This window comes from Schistocerca piceifrons, chromosome 6, assembly GCF_021461385.2.
Source record: "Schistocerca piceifrons isolate TAMUIC-IGC-003096 chromosome 6, iqSchPice1.1, whole genome shotgun sequence".
NCBI lineage: Eukaryota > Metazoa > Arthropoda > Insecta > Orthoptera > Acrididae > Schistocerca > Schistocerca piceifrons.
The window spans coordinates 32,995,141-33,013,308 of record NC_060143.1 but is presented as its reverse complement, the minus strand read 5'-3'; the positions used below and the strand labels follow the sequence as shown (position 1 = coordinate 33,013,308).

At 38.6% G+C, this 18,168-nt stretch overlaps 1 protein-coding gene across 2 annotated transcripts in view; it reads right to left on the bottom strand.

Annotated features, from left to right (window-relative positions):
• Window positions 1–2,452: 2,452 nt before the first annotated feature.
• The window catches only part of LOC124802827 (sodium-coupled monocarboxylate transporter 1-like), a 319,127-nt gene continuing 303,411 nt past the window's right edge, over window positions 2,453–18,168 (bottom strand). For both annotated transcript variants that reach the window (XM_047263835.1, XM_047263834.1), the window contains exon 15: window positions 2,453–2,709. In XM_047263835.1, coding sequence (XP_047119791.1) covers window positions 2,632–2,709 — 78 coding nt within the window. In that variant the 3' untranslated portion in view covers window positions 2,453–2,631. The remainder of the gene's footprint in view (window positions 2,710–18,168) is intronic.

Genomic DNA, 18,168 nt, shown 5'->3' with positions numbered 1-18,168 from the left:
GACCTAATGGTAAATGGAGGATAGGTACTGCAGTTCTCTACTCTGCCTGACTGCACCTGATTGCTAGTGACTTGTGGCTCCTTTGCGGTAGCTAGTACCTCTAGTTAAACTGTTCTGCAATTTTTTCTTCTGCTGCATTTAAACCTGATTCAGTCCTGGAGTCTTCCCTTTTTGGACAACTTCCATGTTGAATCATTTTACAGGTCACAAATAAATAAATTCAGATACTATGAAAATCGAAGTGGTTTAAAGGTGTCAGTATGTAAAACAAACAATTCAAACATACAAAAAATTATTGAAACATGCCAATAAATAAATAAAATCAGTCACTGTGGATCTCAATATAGTTTTTAAAACAAAACACTCAAAAAAACTTTTCTCTAAAAGGATACCTGTGCCTTAAACTTCATAACTGACAGAACTCCCATAACAAGAGTTAAATTACAACCCATAAATTATTTACAGCTCCAAAAGATGGATGAAAAACCAATGAAGGATGTCAAGGACTGATCTGAAAAACTTCTTTCAGAAACTGTATGGCACAGATCTCAATAGGCCCTCCCAACAGATATATGCAGGTACCATAAAAAAATTAGGTTTTGGAGCTCTAAAACAGAAAAAGCAGTGTTACGCCATAGGGCAAAACTTTTTAAAAATATTACGTATAATTTAATAGAAGGAACCAGAGTTGTGCCATTTCCACAACTCAACAGCATACATCAAATTAGCAAAATGAAGTTTGTAGCTAGATCCCACCCATGGGAACAGTATTTCCAGGGTAAAATAAGTGAGAGAGCACACAAATTACTATTAACACTCCATTCTTGAATCATAAAGTAAAAGGAACACATAAATCTAACATTGTACCTCAATGCTTGGCCCCTGATTTCTAAACATCAAACAGAGAAACCAACCTTTGGAAACACAGTAATGATGGGACAGTTTATCATGCACAACCACTGGCATCAATTATAATGTAACTTGGCTACTGGAAGCTCAGCACTGACTGCCATCAAATGCCTGGTAATGACTGCTGCAATGACCTCACAGAGGGTACACATCACTGAACACTACCTTCATGACTGGATCAGTACTGGGATCCACCATATGGAAATGTTACAGCATCAGCAATAGAAGGCCACAGAGGAACTGAAGAGTTTATATGTGGCTACCAACCACATAGCCTGTTCCAGACTGAAAAACCTGTCGCCTTTCCAAGTTAGCAACCCTTACTAAATATGGACAATTATGACGAACTTGCTGGAAGACTCCCTGGCCAAGGTCCTACCAAAAGCCCACCCTCTGTCCCATGTTTGCCCCCCCCCCCCCCCCCACACACACACACAGACAGACATCCATGGTAATTCTCCAGTTTCACAAAGAACCAATCATCCTAGTGGCACCCTGTAAAATGATTAAGACCACTGTTTATATTATAGGCTGGTAAAAGTCCTAACATATAACATTATACTTACTTACATATGGGATCATATTCTGGGGTAACTCATCAAACTGAGCAAAAGCTTTTAGAATGCAAAAGTGTGTAATAAGACTCATTTCTGGTGTAAATTCAAGAACATCATGCTGAAACCTGTTCAAAGAACTGGGTATTCTGACCACTGCTTCTCAGAATGTTTATTCATTATTGAAATTTGTTGCATGTAACGCGTCTGTTTCCAACCAATACATAGTATTAATACTATGACTAAAAACAGTCTACATAAAAACCTAAAATCACTTAATTGCCAGCAACCATTAAAAACTTGGTTCCAGAAAAGCACAGTTTAAACAGAGTTTGAAAGACTTTTTGATAGGCAATTTCTTTTACTCTATAGATAAATATCTGAACAGGGACTGTTAAACCAGCTTAAATAAAAATTTCTGTTAGATTTCAGTTTTGACAGCACTTACAACAGTCAGGGTTAGGTATTTTATGTATGATAAACTTATTAAAAATGTGTAACTATGTTTCATTCTGACAGTGTATTAATTCTGTAAATACTATAAGTTTCAGCTTACTGTACCAAGCAAGGTGACGCCGTGGTTAGGATGACAGTTCAAAGCCACATCCAGCCACCCTGATTTAAGTTTTCTATGATTTTCCTAAATTGCTTCAGGTAAATGCTAGGATGGTTCTTTTGAAAATGCATGTCAGACTTCCTTCCCAACCCTTCCCTACCCTGAGGGGACCGATGACCTAACTGTTTGGTCCTCCACTTGTGATTATTTTTCAGGTACATAAGTAACATTTAGATGCATAAGTTAACATTATGCCTGTTTAGTCACAATAAAATAATGATTTGTGGTCAGTAAAGAGATACTAAAATATGACTTATGATGTGCACTTATTCGAAGAATATTCTACACAGTGAATGAAAATATTGGTTTTCTTTTATTAATAAAGTAAGTTGTATTTATTATTTTTTTAAAAAAATTACATGAAATACAGCACTTCTGGCTCTGCAGACAGTATATTGTACAACAGGTGCTTCATATTATTGCCTCTGAAAAGGTACATTGTAACTGGGATAAAAGCACTTAGCAGAAATATCAAAATAAAAATTCACATTACAGTTATCGAGGGAAAGGTCATACCCATATTAATACTGCAAGAAAACCAGTTTTTTTTTATCATTGTGACAGTGCATTGTCTGGAGGATCATACACTTTTCTCTGTTCAACGGCTGGCATTGTCTCCATCTCTACCACCTAAAAACAAAATATTGCTTTTTTAAAATTGAAACTTAACATGTAGACATTCATTCATAAATGTAATATAAATTCGTATTCTAAATAACTGATTAGTGTTTCATCAAAATGTTAGCTTTACTGAGTGGCATCTAATCATATAAATTTATCATATACAGCCTAAAATGTATTAAAACACACAGAAAAGACAAAGTCAAACTATGGAAAATCCAGGATGGAATATAACAACATAGAAAAGACAAAATTCTAGTTTCCTATTGGGACATTTTGAAGTAATCCACAATTCATCTAGAGAACATACACTCAAACAAGTGTACTATTGCACTGCTATGTAATGACTCAATTTGTTGTAAGCAGCATATATTGGAGACTATTTGTCTCTTTGGCATTCCAAAACAGCATTTCAAATACCTGTAATGTGTGTGTTACAACGTAACAGACTGAAATTCACTTCTTGTAGTACACGACACACATCTGATTAATGAAGAACACTTTACACCATAATTTTATTATGTGGTTATATGTGTACTATCAATGATGTCTTGTTTTTCAACTTGCACTAGTGATTGTTTAATGACATTTGAGAAACTACAGAAGACATCTTAATAGAATTTTGTTCAAGCCCTATTGACCATGAAGTGAAGGTTTTAAGTATAAGATGGGATGATGTGTTTGTATAGATTAGTTAGTATTTATGAATGGAATTACCACAATTGCAAGCAAATGATATATTTATTTACTGTAATTAAAATTTGAATGTTGTACAATTGATTGTTAAAAATAACCTTTGAGCAATGTTCAATGCTGAAAGATTCTATATTTTCAAAACTAATTATGAAATGTGTGTATGTTTTCCTGCCGTGCTTAAATGATTGTTTGTTTACAGATTATTATTCGTTTTAAGACACTAAAAATTCAATTTTTACTAGTGCCTAAGATTGTTTACATTATCAGAATGTTATATAAGAGACAATGGCTGTGTTCACAAGGCATTGTTAGAAGTGACATTATTGCTAGTAGCAGTAATGTGAATCACTAGAAGTACAGTTTGATTTGTATGGATAAATGAAGAAGTGAGTTTTTTTTTTCCTTCAAAATTTTCATTTCAACAAAATCCTCATAATTGAATATTTTGAATTTTTTAAATATTCTTTTCCATCTCAAGACTTTTGCAGGAATGTCTGTCATTCTCCAATGCCTCCATTTCAAGATTTAGTAATGTTTTCCTGTTCCAAAACTCAATTTATCATTTTGCAAGAGTCAGGATATTAAGATGTAAATACTGCAGATAATCAATATTTTTGAAAAAGTTTGATGTTATTCTTGTCTGTTTTGTGAGTAGGAGAATTACAGTGCACAGTGATATGATTTCTTTTGACAATAATTTCAGTGGTGAATGGCAAAGCATTGTTAAATATGAAATCAGTAAACTTGGCATTGCAAATGATATTCAGCTCCATAATGACTGTTACAGTTAATGATGATTCACATTGGTGACTGAATTCAATGAATTATTGCCAACATTAGCAGAAAATTCAGGGACAAAATAGGATCACAGAGAGTGGAGTCATTAGATTTACTCTGACGGGCACAGCATACTCTGGCAGTAGACATCAGTGGTTATTGTAAATAAAATTTGAAGTTGTTGAACCTAACAGTTAATGTATGTGTCTGTTAAACAATGTAAGCAATGAGTGTAATTAGTATTTAGTATTTGCTCACTGAGAAGGGCAGTTGTGCCTCATTTGGATCACATATTTGTGCATCAAAAAATCTTAATTTTTCCTATTGTATGTTGTACCACTTTAGTAATTGTTCAATAATAAATACTACATGTGATTCAGATAATATACATCAACATTCACACTTTGAAACTGTTATGAATGGCCTGGCAAAGGGCACTCTCCATTGCATCACATATTAGGGTTTCATCTTGTTCCATTCACATATGGAATACAGTAAGAAAGACTGCTTAAATAAGTCTTTATGCACTTTAATTGGACCATATGGGAGAAATACATAAGGGATTGCAACACATTCCTAGAGCCTCACTTGATACTGGTTCTCAAAACTTTGTAAGTACACATTCATAAGATACTTGATGTCAGTTACCAATCATGTGCCTATTCAGGTTTCACAGTGTTACCTTGATGTTCTGCAATAAGAACTGCATGATTGTCTTGTAAGCTATCTCCTTCATAGACTGATCACGTTTCCCAAGTTTCCTACCAATTAACTGAACTCCACCATTTGTTTTACCTGTGTTTGAGCCTATATTGTGAGCATTTCACTTAATATCCTCACAAACTGTTACATCCAAGTATTTATATGACTTGACTAATTTAATTTACCATTTACTGATAATCTCATCATTGGATACTGCATTTGCCTAGATTATTGAGCACTTAGAGAAAGACGCCAAACGCTGCAACACTCTGAAATCCAGATTTTACGGCATATCTGTGCAGCTTTTTTGGAAAATACTTCCTTCTAGGGAAGTGCATCACCTATAAAAAGTCTGTGATTACTATTTATATTGTCTGCTGCAAGGTCTTTAATATACCAAATGAAGAGCAAAGGTTCCAACACACTTCTTCAGAGCATGTCTGAGGCTAATTTTACATCAGTCAGTGACTCTCCTTGAAAGCAAAAAGCTATGTTCTCTCTACCAAGGAACCCTCAGTCCCATCACAAATTTGGTTTGATACTCTAATTAATCATAGTTCCATTATTAACTATTAATGTCATTCTGAGTAAAATCTTTTCAGAAGTGAAGGAACATTGTATCCACCCAATTATCTTGAACCATAACTTTTAGAATGTTATGTGAGAAAAGTGCCAGTTGGCTTTTCTAAATCAATGCTGGATATGGTTATAATAGAGGGAAACATTCCACGTAGGAAAAATATATTTAAAAACAAAGATGATGTGACTTACCAAACGAAAGTGCTGGCAGGTCGACAGACACACAAACAAACACAAACATACACACAAAATTCAAGCTTTCGCAACAAACTGTTGCCCCATCAGGAAAGAGGGAAGGAGAGGGTAAGACGGAAGGATGTGGGTTTTAAGGGAGAGGGTAAGGAGTCATTCCAATCCCGGGAGCGGAAAGACTTACCTTATGGGGAAAAAAGGACGGGTATACACTCCCACACACACACATATCCATCCACACATATACAGAAACAAGCAGACATATTTAAAGACAAAGAGTTAGGGCAGAGATGTCAGTCGAGGCAGAGGTGCAGAGGCAAAGATGTTGTTGAATGACAGGTGAGGTATGAGTGGCAGCTACTTGGAATTAGCGGAGATTCAGGCCTGGTGGATAACGAGAAGAGAGGACATATTGAAGAGCAAGTTCCCATCTCCGGAGTTCGGAAAGGTTGGTGTTAGTGGGAAGTATCCAGATAACCCGGACGGTGTAACACTGTGCCAAGATGTGCTGGCCGTGCACCAAGGCATGTTTAGCCACAGGGTGAGCCTCATTACCAACAAACACTGTCTGCCTGTGTCCATTCATGCAAATGGACAGTTTGTTGCTGGTCATTCCCACATAGAATGCGTCACAGTGTAGGCAGGTCAGTTGGTAGATCACGTGGGTGCTTTCACACGTGGCTCTGCCTTTGATCGCGTACACCTTCCGGATTACAGGACTGGAGTAGGTGGTGGTGGGAGGGTGCATGGGACAGGTTTTACACCGGGGGCGGTTACAAGGGTAGGAGCCAGAGGGTAGGGAAGGTGGTTTGGGGATTTCATCGGGATGAACTAAGAGGTTACGAAGGTTAGGTGGACGGTGAAAAGACACTCTTGGTGGAGTGGGGAGGATTTCATGAAGGATGGATCTCATTTCAGGGCAGGATTTGAGGAAGTCATATCCCTGCTGGAGAGCCACATTCAGAATCTGATCCAGTCCCGGAAAGTATCCTGTCACAAGTGGGGCACTTTTGTGGTTCTTCTGTGGGAGGTTCTGGGTTTGAGAGGATGAGGAAGTGGCTCTGGTTATTTGCTTCTGTACCAGGTCGGGAGGGTAGTTGCGGGATGCGAAAGCTGTTGTCAGGTTGTTGGTGTAATGCTTCAGGGATTCCGGACTGGAGCAGATTCGTTTGCCACGAAGACCTAGGCTGTAGGGAAGGGACCGTTTGATGTGGAATGGGTGGCAGCTGTCGTAATGGAGGTACTGTTGCTTTTTGGTGGGTTTGATGTGGACGGACGTGTGAAGCTGGCCATTGGACAGATGGAGGTCAACATCAAGGCAAGTGGCATGGGATTTGGAGTAGGACCAGGTGAATCTGATGGAACCAAAGGAGTTGAGGTTGGAGAGGAAATTCTGGAGTTCTTCTTCACTGTGAGTCCAGATCATGAAGATGTCATCAATAAATCTGTACCAAACTTTGGGTTGGCAGGCGTGGGTAACAAAGAAGGCTTCCTCTAAGCGACCCACGAATAGGTTGGCGTGCAAGGGGGCCATCCTGGTGCCCATGGCTGTTCCCTTTAATTGTTGGTATGTCTGGCCTTCAAAAGTGAAGAAGTTGTGGGTCAGGATGAAGCTGGCTAAGGTAATGAGGAAAGAGGTTTTAGGTAGGGTGGCAGGTGATCGGCGTGAAAAGAAGTGCTCCATCGCAGCAAGGCCCTGGACGTGCGGGATATTTGTGTATAAGGAAGTGGCATCAATGATTACAAGGATGGTTTCTGGGGGTAACGGATTGGGTAAGGATTCCAGGCGTTCGAGAAAGTGGTTGGTGTCTTTGATGAAGGATGGGAGACTGCACGTAATGGGTTGAAGGTGTTGATCTACGTAGGCAAAGATACATTCTGTGGGGGCTTGGTAACCAGCTACAATGGGGCGGCCGGGATGATTGGGTTTGTGAATTTTAGGAAGAAGGTAGAAGGTAGGGGTGCGGGGTGTCGGTGGGGTCAGGAGGTTGATGGAGTCAGGCGAAAGGTTTTGTAGGGGGCCTAAGGTTCTGAGGATTCCTTGAAGCTCCGCCTGGACATCAGGAATGGGATTACCTTGGCAAACTTTGTATGTGGTGTTGTCTGAAAGCTGACGCAGTCCTTCAGCCACATACTCCCGACGATCAAGTACCACGGTCGTGGAACCCTTGTCCGCCGGAAGAGTGACGATGGACCGGTCAGCCTTCAGATCACGGAGAGCCTGGGCTTCAGCAGTGGTGATGTTGGGAGTAGGATTAAGGTTTTTTAAAAAGGATTGAGAGGCAAGGCTGGAAGTCAGAAATTCCTGGAAGGTTTGGAGAGGGTGATTTTGAGGAAGAGGAGGTGGGTCCCGCTGTGACGGAGGACGGAACTGTTCCAGGCAGGGTTCAATTTGGATAGTGTCTTGGGGAGTTGGATCATTAGGGGTACGATTAGGATCATTTTTCTTCGTGGCAAAGTGATACTTCCAGCAGAGAGTATGAGTGTAGGACAGTAAATCTTTGACGAGGGCTGTTTGGTTGAATCTGGGAGTGGGGCTGAAGGTGAGGCCTTTGTATAGGACAGAGGTTTCGGATTGGGAGAGAGGTTTGGAGGAAAGGTTAACTACTGAATTAGGGTGTTGTGGTGCCAGATTGTGTTGATTGGAATTTTGAGGTTTTGGAGGGAGTGGAACTGGAAGTGGGAGACTGAGTAGATGGGAGAGACTGGGTTTGTGTGCAATGAGAGGTGGTTGAGGTTTGCTGAAAGGTTGTGAAGGGTGAGTGAGTTGCCTTTCCGGAGGTGGGAAATCAGGAGATTGGATAGTTTTTTGAGGTGAAGGGTGGCATGCTGTTCTAATTTCCGGTTGGCTTGTAGGAGGATGCTCTGAATAGCCGGTGTGGATGTGGGAGAGGAAAGATTGAGGACTTTTATTAAGGATAGGAGTTGACGGGTGTGTTCATTGGCTGAGTTAATGTGTAGGTGAAGGATTAGGTGGGTGAGGGCAATGGATTGTTCAGTTTGGAAACTGGTATAGGGACTGATGGAAAGAAGGGTTGCAGCCAGAGATGGGAACTTTAAGTGTGAGGCCTTTGGGGGTTATGCCAAATGTCAGACAAGCCTGAGAAAATAAAATATGCGAGCGTAATCTGGCTAGGGTGAAGGCATGTTTGCGGAGGGAATGTAAATAAAACTTAATGGGGTCGTTGTGGGGGTGTTGTGAGGGTGACATGGTATTAGAAGGTGGAAAGTGTAACATGAGGTTGAAATGAAAATGAAAGATAAAAGATAAAAGGGGAGTGATAAGGGTGAACTAGAAAGTAACTGGAGATCTGGTATGAAAAAAGGCGAAAAAGTGTTGGTTAAGTTGATCCTGTGGTGAACTTGGTTGGTAGACAGCGATGTGCATGAAGGTTAGGTGGTTGTGTTGCCGCTAAAACACGTTAAAGAATGGAGAAAATCGGGAAAATTTCGAAAAAAACGTGTAAATGTATTAAAAGGAGTGGTGTTGTGGTGAAAGATTACGAAAATGGGGCTAACAATTGTCTGACGAAGAAATAATGACGTTAAAACCTGTGGGGAGCGGCTAAAAATGATCAGTGATGTGCGAAAAACGGAAGTGGAAATAAAGTGAAAGTTATTAGAACTAGCCGAAATGGTTGTTTAATACGTGAAAGCAGCTGTTATTGAACTAGAAACGGTGGATTTTATAGCAGCGGTAGTGTTGAAAGCGGAAATTAAAAATTTTTTTGGTTATGGTTTGGAAGTGGGTTACGTATTATTGAGTATATATAGGCGGGATAAAATTGTATTATGGTAAAAAGGGGAAGGTGAATACAAAGTGAGACTACTGGTAAAACAGAAAGAGAAACTAAAGAGAAAATAAGACGACAGGAAAGATTTCGAAATGCAACAGCGACAATAACAAACGTAATTGTTGGGTTCAAATAAATGATATGGTTATAATGGAGGGAAACATTCCACGTAGGAAAAATATATTAAAAACAAAGATGATGTGACTTACCAAATGAAAGTGCTGGCAGGTCGACAGACACACAAACAAACACAAACATACACACAAAATTCAAGCTTTCGCAACAAACTGTTGCCTCATCAGGGAAAGAGGGAAGGAGAGGGTAAGACGAAAGGATGTGGGTTTTAAGGGAGAGGGTAAGGAGTCATTCCAATCCCGGGAGCGGAAAGACTTACCTTATGGGGAAAAAAGGACGGGTATACACTCCCACACACACACACACACACAACACACACACACACACACACACACACACACACACACACACACACACACACACATATCCATCCACACATATACAGACACAAGCAGACATATTTAACGACAAAGAGTTAGGGCAGAGTTGTCGGATATTGTAGACAAGGTCATTGTGTTTGAGGTACCTCATGTGTTCTAAGATTCTGCGACAGATGGATGTCAGTGATATTGTGAACCAGCCACAGGGCACAGTTTTTGTATTCAAAGTATCAATCACCATAAAGAATCATGACAGGGATTCTATCAGGTCTGAGGCCTTGATCAGTTTTTTGATATCAGCTGCTTCTCAATGCTAATGACACTAGCATCTACATTACTCATCTTTTCAGTGGTGTGAATATTAAATTGAGGGCAGTAGTATTTGACCTTTCTTTACAAAGGGGCACATTGTAAACTGAATTCAAAATTTCTTTGCTCCCCTCAGTTTTTGTTCCTGTTTCATCCATGAGTGCCTAGACAGTAGCTTTGATGCCTTTGACAGTTTTTACTTATGACCAGAGTTTCTGTGGGTTTGAGGCCCTTTAATAAGACTGTACTATGGTGGTCTTAAGGTTTCTTGCATTGCCATTTTGACAATTAAAGAAATCTGTCTCTCCTATAGCCCTATACTTTGTTTTACACCTAATGTGTAGTAGTTATTTCTTTAGAAATTGGTTTAAAGTGGACCAACAGTCAGGATCTGCTCCCACCCCCCCCCCCCCCCCCACCCCCCCCCCCCCCCCCCCCCCCCCCCACCGCCAGTATGAATCCGTTTACCAATCCATGGTCAATTATTTTTCTAAGCTTGAGCAGATCTAAAAGTTTTCATTTCTGTCTCGATATATGAGACTACTGCCATTTTGTCTACTTTAGTGAACATGTAAATCTTTCTACTTGTTGTATTTGCCCTTTGTGCTCTTGCAACCATTTGTGATACAATTGCCTTATGATCATGATATTAGTTTCTCCGTGGACATCACCAAAGGAGTCAGCACTCTTTGTTGTCAGTGTCATGAGTGGGTTTCTGAATGACCTGTTCTAAACAGTATTCAGAGAAGCATTTCGTATTGTTTCACAAAATGTCTTGTTATGTTCACCACTTACAAATCTGTAATTATCCCATTCAAATGCTCAGTGATTATAAAGATTCATTGGGCAATGACAGTATGATTCAGGAATGTGTGTGTTAGTGGGCTGAAGTTTCTTACTAAGATTTCAGATATATCGGAGTGTGAGTCTGATAGCTGGCAGTAGCTAGCAGTAATAAATTTATGCCCACCTTTGATGCTGAATTTTGCTCAGACATTAATTTTCTAATATTTCTGATGAACAATAAATGTGAAATTATAGATATGACTGTATTTTGTGATTTCTGAAATCTCACAATTTGATACCATGCGACTTGGCTCCTGGCACCAAGACAGTCTTAGGAAGTGGCCAGTCAGCAATGAACAGATGCAGTCAAATGGTGCTGTAACACTATCAACATTAGTGCATGTTATCTACAGGGCCAGCTCTAGGGAGGTAGGACTGTGCCGCCACTAAGGGTGGCAATTTTCTGTGGATGTCAAAATGTTAAAATTTTATTAAGGTCCAAAAAAACAGTCAATTAAACAAGATTATGAAAGTTTTGTGTAAATGAGGAAGTTTGATAATAAGTTGGAAATATTAGTTATTCATAAAATCTAGTGTCTTACTGGAAATTATCTATGCTTTTGTGAAACAGGTGACAGCTGAAGTGCTGGAGTTGGTCACCTTGGGTGCATCTTTCAAAATAGCACAGCTTGCTTGTGGCACTGTTGCCAACTCAATTTTCATCATGTGCCTGCGCAAAATAGAAATGTACCCATGTCAACCTGAAAGGCCGGCCCTACAGAAGTGAAAAACTTTATAATTAAGGAATAAAGGTAAGTGTCAGCATGTGACGGCCTAACATTTCTTGTACAGCAACCTTAAACACCTATTACAGTATTGGTGAGAAAAATACTTTTTAATGAGTAAATAAAATATCCACTGCCTGTCACATATCATAGTATTTTCAAACTAGACAGTGTGATTAAGTGGTGTTTACAAAAAGATGCATGAAATTTTTCCCCACCATTCCACCTCCTTTGGATATGCCATTAATATCATTTACATTGTTCTTACTCTTGCTATGCTCCTGCGAATTAACTTTTCCTGCTTTGTCTGTAACTACTTCCAAGTTTTCCCTCATTCTATTTTATTTCCAGATGTTGAAAGTATAAGCAGTGGATATTAATATTAATACCATGTGGAAAAAATACCTATCAGACCTTGTTTTGGAGCTGAACCAACTAAATTGCATTGCACAAACTGTTTAACTAGTTTAGTTGTATTTCACACTGTTTGCATTCCAACAACTTTATTTAGGATTTAACTGTTACTTTTCACTTCAGTAAATAAAAGCGCTATCAAAACTGCTTGTTTTGAGCCATAAATCAGTTCAAGACATGCTGGAAAGCATGCCTTCTCAATATCTGACTTAACCATTTTTCTTTATGTATTATGGAAGAGTTTGACAGAGCACTGATAGACCTGAGTCGAAACAAGGCCCCGGGAGTAGACAACATTCCATTGGAACTACTGACGGCCTTGTGAGAGCCAGTCCTGACAAAACTCTACCATCTGGTGAGCAAGATGTATGAGACAGGCGAAATACCCTCAGACTTCAAGAAGAATATAATTATTCCAATCCCAAAGAAAGCAGGTGTTGACAGATGTGAAAATTACCGAACTATCAGTTTAATAAGTCACAGCTGCAAAATACTAATGCGAATTCTTTACAGACGAATGGAAAAACTGGTAGAGGCTGACCTCGGCGAAGATCAGTTTGGATTCCATAGAAATGTTGGAACACGTGAGGCAATACTGACCCTACGACTTATCTTAGAAAACAGATTAAGGAAAGGCATACCTACATTTCTAGCATTTGTAGAGTTAGAGAAAGCTTTTGACAATGATGACTGGAATACTCTCTTTCAAATTCTAAAGGTGGCATGGCTAAAATACAGGGAGTGAAAGGCTATTTACAATTTGTAAAGAAACCAGATGGCAGTTATAAGAGTTGAGGGGCATGAAAGGGAAGCAGCGGTTGGGAAGGGAGTGAGACAGGGTTGTAGCCTGTCCCCAATGTTATTCAATCTGTATATTGAGCAAGCAGTAAAGGAAACAAAAGAAAAATTCGGAGTAGGTATTAAAATCCATGGGGAAGAAATAAAAACGTTGAGGTTCATGGATGACATTGTAATTCTGTCAGAGACAGCAAAAGACTTGGAAGAGCAGTTGAACGGAATGGACTTGAAAGGAGGGTATAAGATGAACATCAACAAAAGCAAAACGAGGATAATGGAATGTAGTCAAATTAAGTCGGGTGATGCTGAGGAAATTAGATTAGGAAATGAGACACTTAAAGTAGTAAAGGAGTTTTGCTGTTTGGGGAGCAAAATAACTGATGATGGTCAAAGTAGAGAGGATATAAAATGTAGACTGGCAATGGCAAGGAAAGTGTTTCAGAAGAAGAGAAATTTGTTAACATTGAGTATAAATTTAAGTGCCAGGAAGTCGTTTCTGAAAGGATTTGTATGGAGTGTAGCCATGTACGGAAGTGAAACGTTGACGATAAATAGTTTGGACAAGAAGAGAGTAGAAGCTTTCGAAATGTGGTGCTACAGAATAATGCTGAAGATTAGATGGGTAGATCACATAACTAATGAGGAGGTATTGAGTAGAATTGGGAAGAAGTTTGTGACCGGTTGGTAGGACATGCTCTGAGGCATCAAGGGATCACAAATTTGGCATTGGAGGGCAGCGTGGAGGGTAAAAATCGTAGAGGGAGACCAAGAGATGAATACACTAAGCAGATTCAGAAGGATGTAGGTTGCAGTAAGTACTGGGAGATGAAGAGGCTTGCACAGGATAGAGTAGCATGGAGAGCTGCATCAAACCAATCTCAGGACTGAAGACAACAACAACAACAACAACATTATAGACACACAAAATAGCCTTTATATGTAAGTCACTTGGTGTCCTATTGTCTTCCACATTGTACAGCAGAAGCGCCACTGATACTGCTGACAGTAAAATATTCAGCTGTGCTGATCGCTACAGGTCTCACGCCACATGTCTCAGAAGGAATGGTCAATATGCAGGGATATGGCAGGAATGATAACTCAAAAAACAACCTAGTAAGCATGGGCTCTTGTTCAGTAGAAGAGGTATGTCACAGTAGCAAATTTGAACAAGTGCTCATAGCTCTTAAGATATACACTTTAGAGCCCTTGTTTACTGGGCATTTTTTTTCTTTATCTGTCCATACTACCGCCTCTCAAAATATCGAAACCAAAGAGCTTGCAGTAGAAGAGTTTATTTCACAGTATCGATGATGAACTGCTGATAATTCTTAAGGTAGGCATCATCCCTGTCTTATCCCTGAATATTGTCCATTCCTCCTGGGACACTGTGTATTCTGCAAGTGACATAACTTAATTTTGGTTGACATAATTAATTTTGGAATCTTAACTCAAAATGTATTACACTGTAAGTGTTTTACTTCTGTTTCACTGAGTGATTTCCCATACCTGGCTTTGGTCTTGAAGACATATTCACATCAATAACACACATCAGTAAGTGGAATAAGTGTGATGTGTGAAAATGCAATGGCATATTGAGGCAACAGTGTGTGTGTGTGTGTGTGTGTGTGTGTGTGTGTGTGTGGGGCGGGCACTGTGTTAGAAAATGCAAGGAGGGGAAGGCAGCAGTGTGTGTGTGTGTGTGTGTGTGTGTGTGTGTGTGTGTGTGTGTGTTTGATTATTCGTTTCATGACTACTTTCCTAGATGTTGTGGCTAATGTAGAACAGGGTGATCAGGAATATAGAAGTACATATATTTCAGTGATAAAGGTAAACAGCGTAGTAAACAAAATGGGTTCCCGAATGTTGGAAGAGAAAGCAATTTTTGAATAAGTACTTCAGCTGTGCAGGTATTTCTGCATCTTCTCAAACTATAAATCAAAAGCTGGAAATAGTTGAAACCAGTAATTTAGGAGCATTTTTTCAAAAGTCAGTAAATGCTCAATTGTTCAAAATTTAGGATTTTTATAGTTACAAATCAAGCTAGTTGCAAGCATAGGCTGTTGAAACGGTTTTGTCAAAAATGATATTTAATGTTGTTATATGTCAGAGGTGGGCAAATGGTGACCCACAATCTGCATGTGGTCCGCAGAGGTCTTTTGTGTTGCTTGCCAACACAGTCAGAAAAAAGTTGCCTTGAACCGAGATTTCCTTCCTGAGTCCAACTGAGGATTTCTACTAGGATGGCCATGTCAATTCATATGCACAATTCACAGTGTAGTACTAATGCAAACAAAGTTGACACTTGGCACAGTAGCTCATGGGAGTACCCATAAAGACATTTTCCTTTCCTGATGGACATGCAGTCAGAACACACATTCAAAGGCAGATTTAATGGTGTGACGTTAATTGACTTTTACAAATCTTTGTGTGCTGAAAAATTTCCATGAATGCAAAATTGATGAGAAAATGTTCTCTGCATTTGGGTTTACATATATTTGTGTGCAAAGCTTTTCTTGCTTGAAAAACAATGAGAGTAAATATAGGCTCCTAAATGCTCTTTGACTGACATTAACGTGCAGGCTGTTATGAGAGTCTCAACAAGAAACCTCACTGTTGGTTTCAAAAAAAATTGTAGAAAAGCGTGATATGGTACACTAATTGTCTCATTAAACTGATTCAAAAATTACATGTGATTGCATTAAATGAAATTAGCACAATAAATAAATAAATTGATAAAAACTGACACTATTTTATATCATTTATATTTATTGATTTTCATGATAAAAATTTAAACCTTCCCTGAAGTGCAACGCTGACGAATGAATGCAAGCATTTTAGAAGAGGCAGCCCTCTACTAACCTCTGCTTCCACAATGTGGTCCATGTTGCAACACAATCCACAATCTCCACCCCCACCCCCTCACTACTCCATTAATTATTATAGGGTACTGAAAACTACAATTTTTTGCAAAACTCACTGTTTGTTTTCAGCCAGTTAAAGCAGAAGTTGATAAATGCAAACTGTGCTATGCTTCTTGGAGAACTGAAGAAGGACTAACAATGTGGAAAGTATTGTCAATGATAATGTGAGAAAGTTTTCCGGAAAAAAAAGAAATGTAAGCAAGTACTTGTCACCATAACCAACTATAGAAATAAATTAGTAGCTTACACAACACAAACTCCTGATTATAGATCAATTCTAACCAGCTTTGTGAGGAAGAAAGAATATCAAGAAAGAAGCATAAAGGAAGAATCTGTTTCAATACAGTAAACCGTATTTGATATACAACAGAATCGGCCAATTCCAAAGCTCCTCACAGGTGAAGTATTCTATTCAAGACAGGTTTTGCTATACAACTTGTGAATTATGATCCATTCCTGAAAGCAGTGAATGGAAAGGGTTGTGTTTTATACTTGGATTGAAACAGAAGGACTGAAAATATGCAATCAAGTAGCCTTTGCTGTATTAGATTTTCTAAGAAACCTTGAGACATCCCACCCAGAAAATCATGCAAATGAAATTTATTTATTTATTTTCTGATTCCTGTACCAGCCAAAATAGAAATATAATAATGATGTGCACACTAATGACCTTCATGGAAGAATGCAGAAAATTTAATAAACTGGTACAACATTTCCCTTTTCATGGTCACAGCAATAATCCTGATGTAGCATCTGGTAGAGTAGGTAGAGTACCAGAAAAGGAAGATATTCTTTCACTGACTGAGTTCTGTAAAGTACTGGAACAACATGGTTAAGTCAAGACAATAATTAAAGATTGGAGAGCAGAGGATCTCAAGTCCAATGCACTAAAAGCTCTACATCTTAAGATGCCTTTCAAAATAATTGCTCACTGAGAGATGGCTTGAAGGTATGATGAAGGTATTGTTCTCAGTATCAGACACTTGTAATGGAAGTGCTGTGAAGGATGAGGCACAGAAATCCAGAAACTACAGCCAGGAAATGAGGAAAGCAGCCATCTTGGAAATTGAAAAGTATGTCTTAAAACTTATGAGGCATTGTAATGTACCAGAAGGAACATAAGTGTTTTACAAAGACATGTTGAAAGTGGTCAGTAGATGTGCAGTATAGTATTGCTATAGCCATTACTTTGAGTTGTATTTCAATAGTATTTGTTGTTGTTGCACACTTCTGCTCATTAAACATTTGTGGAAAAGTATGAAACTAAAATGTAATATTGCAGTACATATTGTATTTCTATACAAAATGAACAATAAAGTAAATTTCTTTGTAATCAATGTTAAAGATAAAAAAGAAATGGAGAAAGGGCAATTTGAATTTGTATATTAACAAAACTTCCATCTTCCATATTTGCAATTATCAACTTTTGGAAAACTTGGAAACATTGTCCCTCTATTCTGAAATAAACATGAAAATTTTAGAAAAGTCAAACACACAATTAGAATTATGCCTACAAAAGCTGTGTAAATGTTAAATTATCTCATTTATGTAATTAGTAGTTTGGTGTGACATTTAAACAATGTGTTTCTTGAAATACTTACTTTTTTGCGTTTATCAAGTTTTAAAGAAACTCTCCTCAAATTGCAAAATAAAAGAAAGTAATTGTGAACTAAATATTCATTCATAGAGGCATCTACTAAGAGTATTAGAGAAGTTCAAGAGGAATTCTGTGTCTCTCAAAATAATAAATAAAAAAGTGGCAGGCCAAAGTAGTAGTAGTTGTTGTTGTTGTCTTCAGTCCTGAGACTGGTTTGATGCAGCTCTCCATGCTACTCTATCCTGTGCAAGATTCTTCATCTCCCAGTACTTATTGCAACCTACATCCTTCTGAATCTGCTTAGTGTATTCATCTCTTGGCTTCCCTCTACGATTTTTACCCTCCACACTGCCCTCCAATGCTAAATTTGTGATTGCTTGATGCCTCAGAACATGTCCTACAACCGGTCCCTTTTTTTGTCAAGTTGTGCCACAAACTCCTCTTCTCCCCAATTCTATTCAATACCTCATCTTTAGTTATGTGATCTACCCATCTAATCTTCAGCATTATTCTGTAGCACCACATTTCGAAAGCTTCTATTCTCTTCTTGTCCAAACTATTTATCGTCAACGTTTCACTTTCCTACATGGCTACACTCGATACAAATACTTTCAGAAACGACTTCCTGGCACTTAAATCTATACTCAATGTTAACAAATTTCT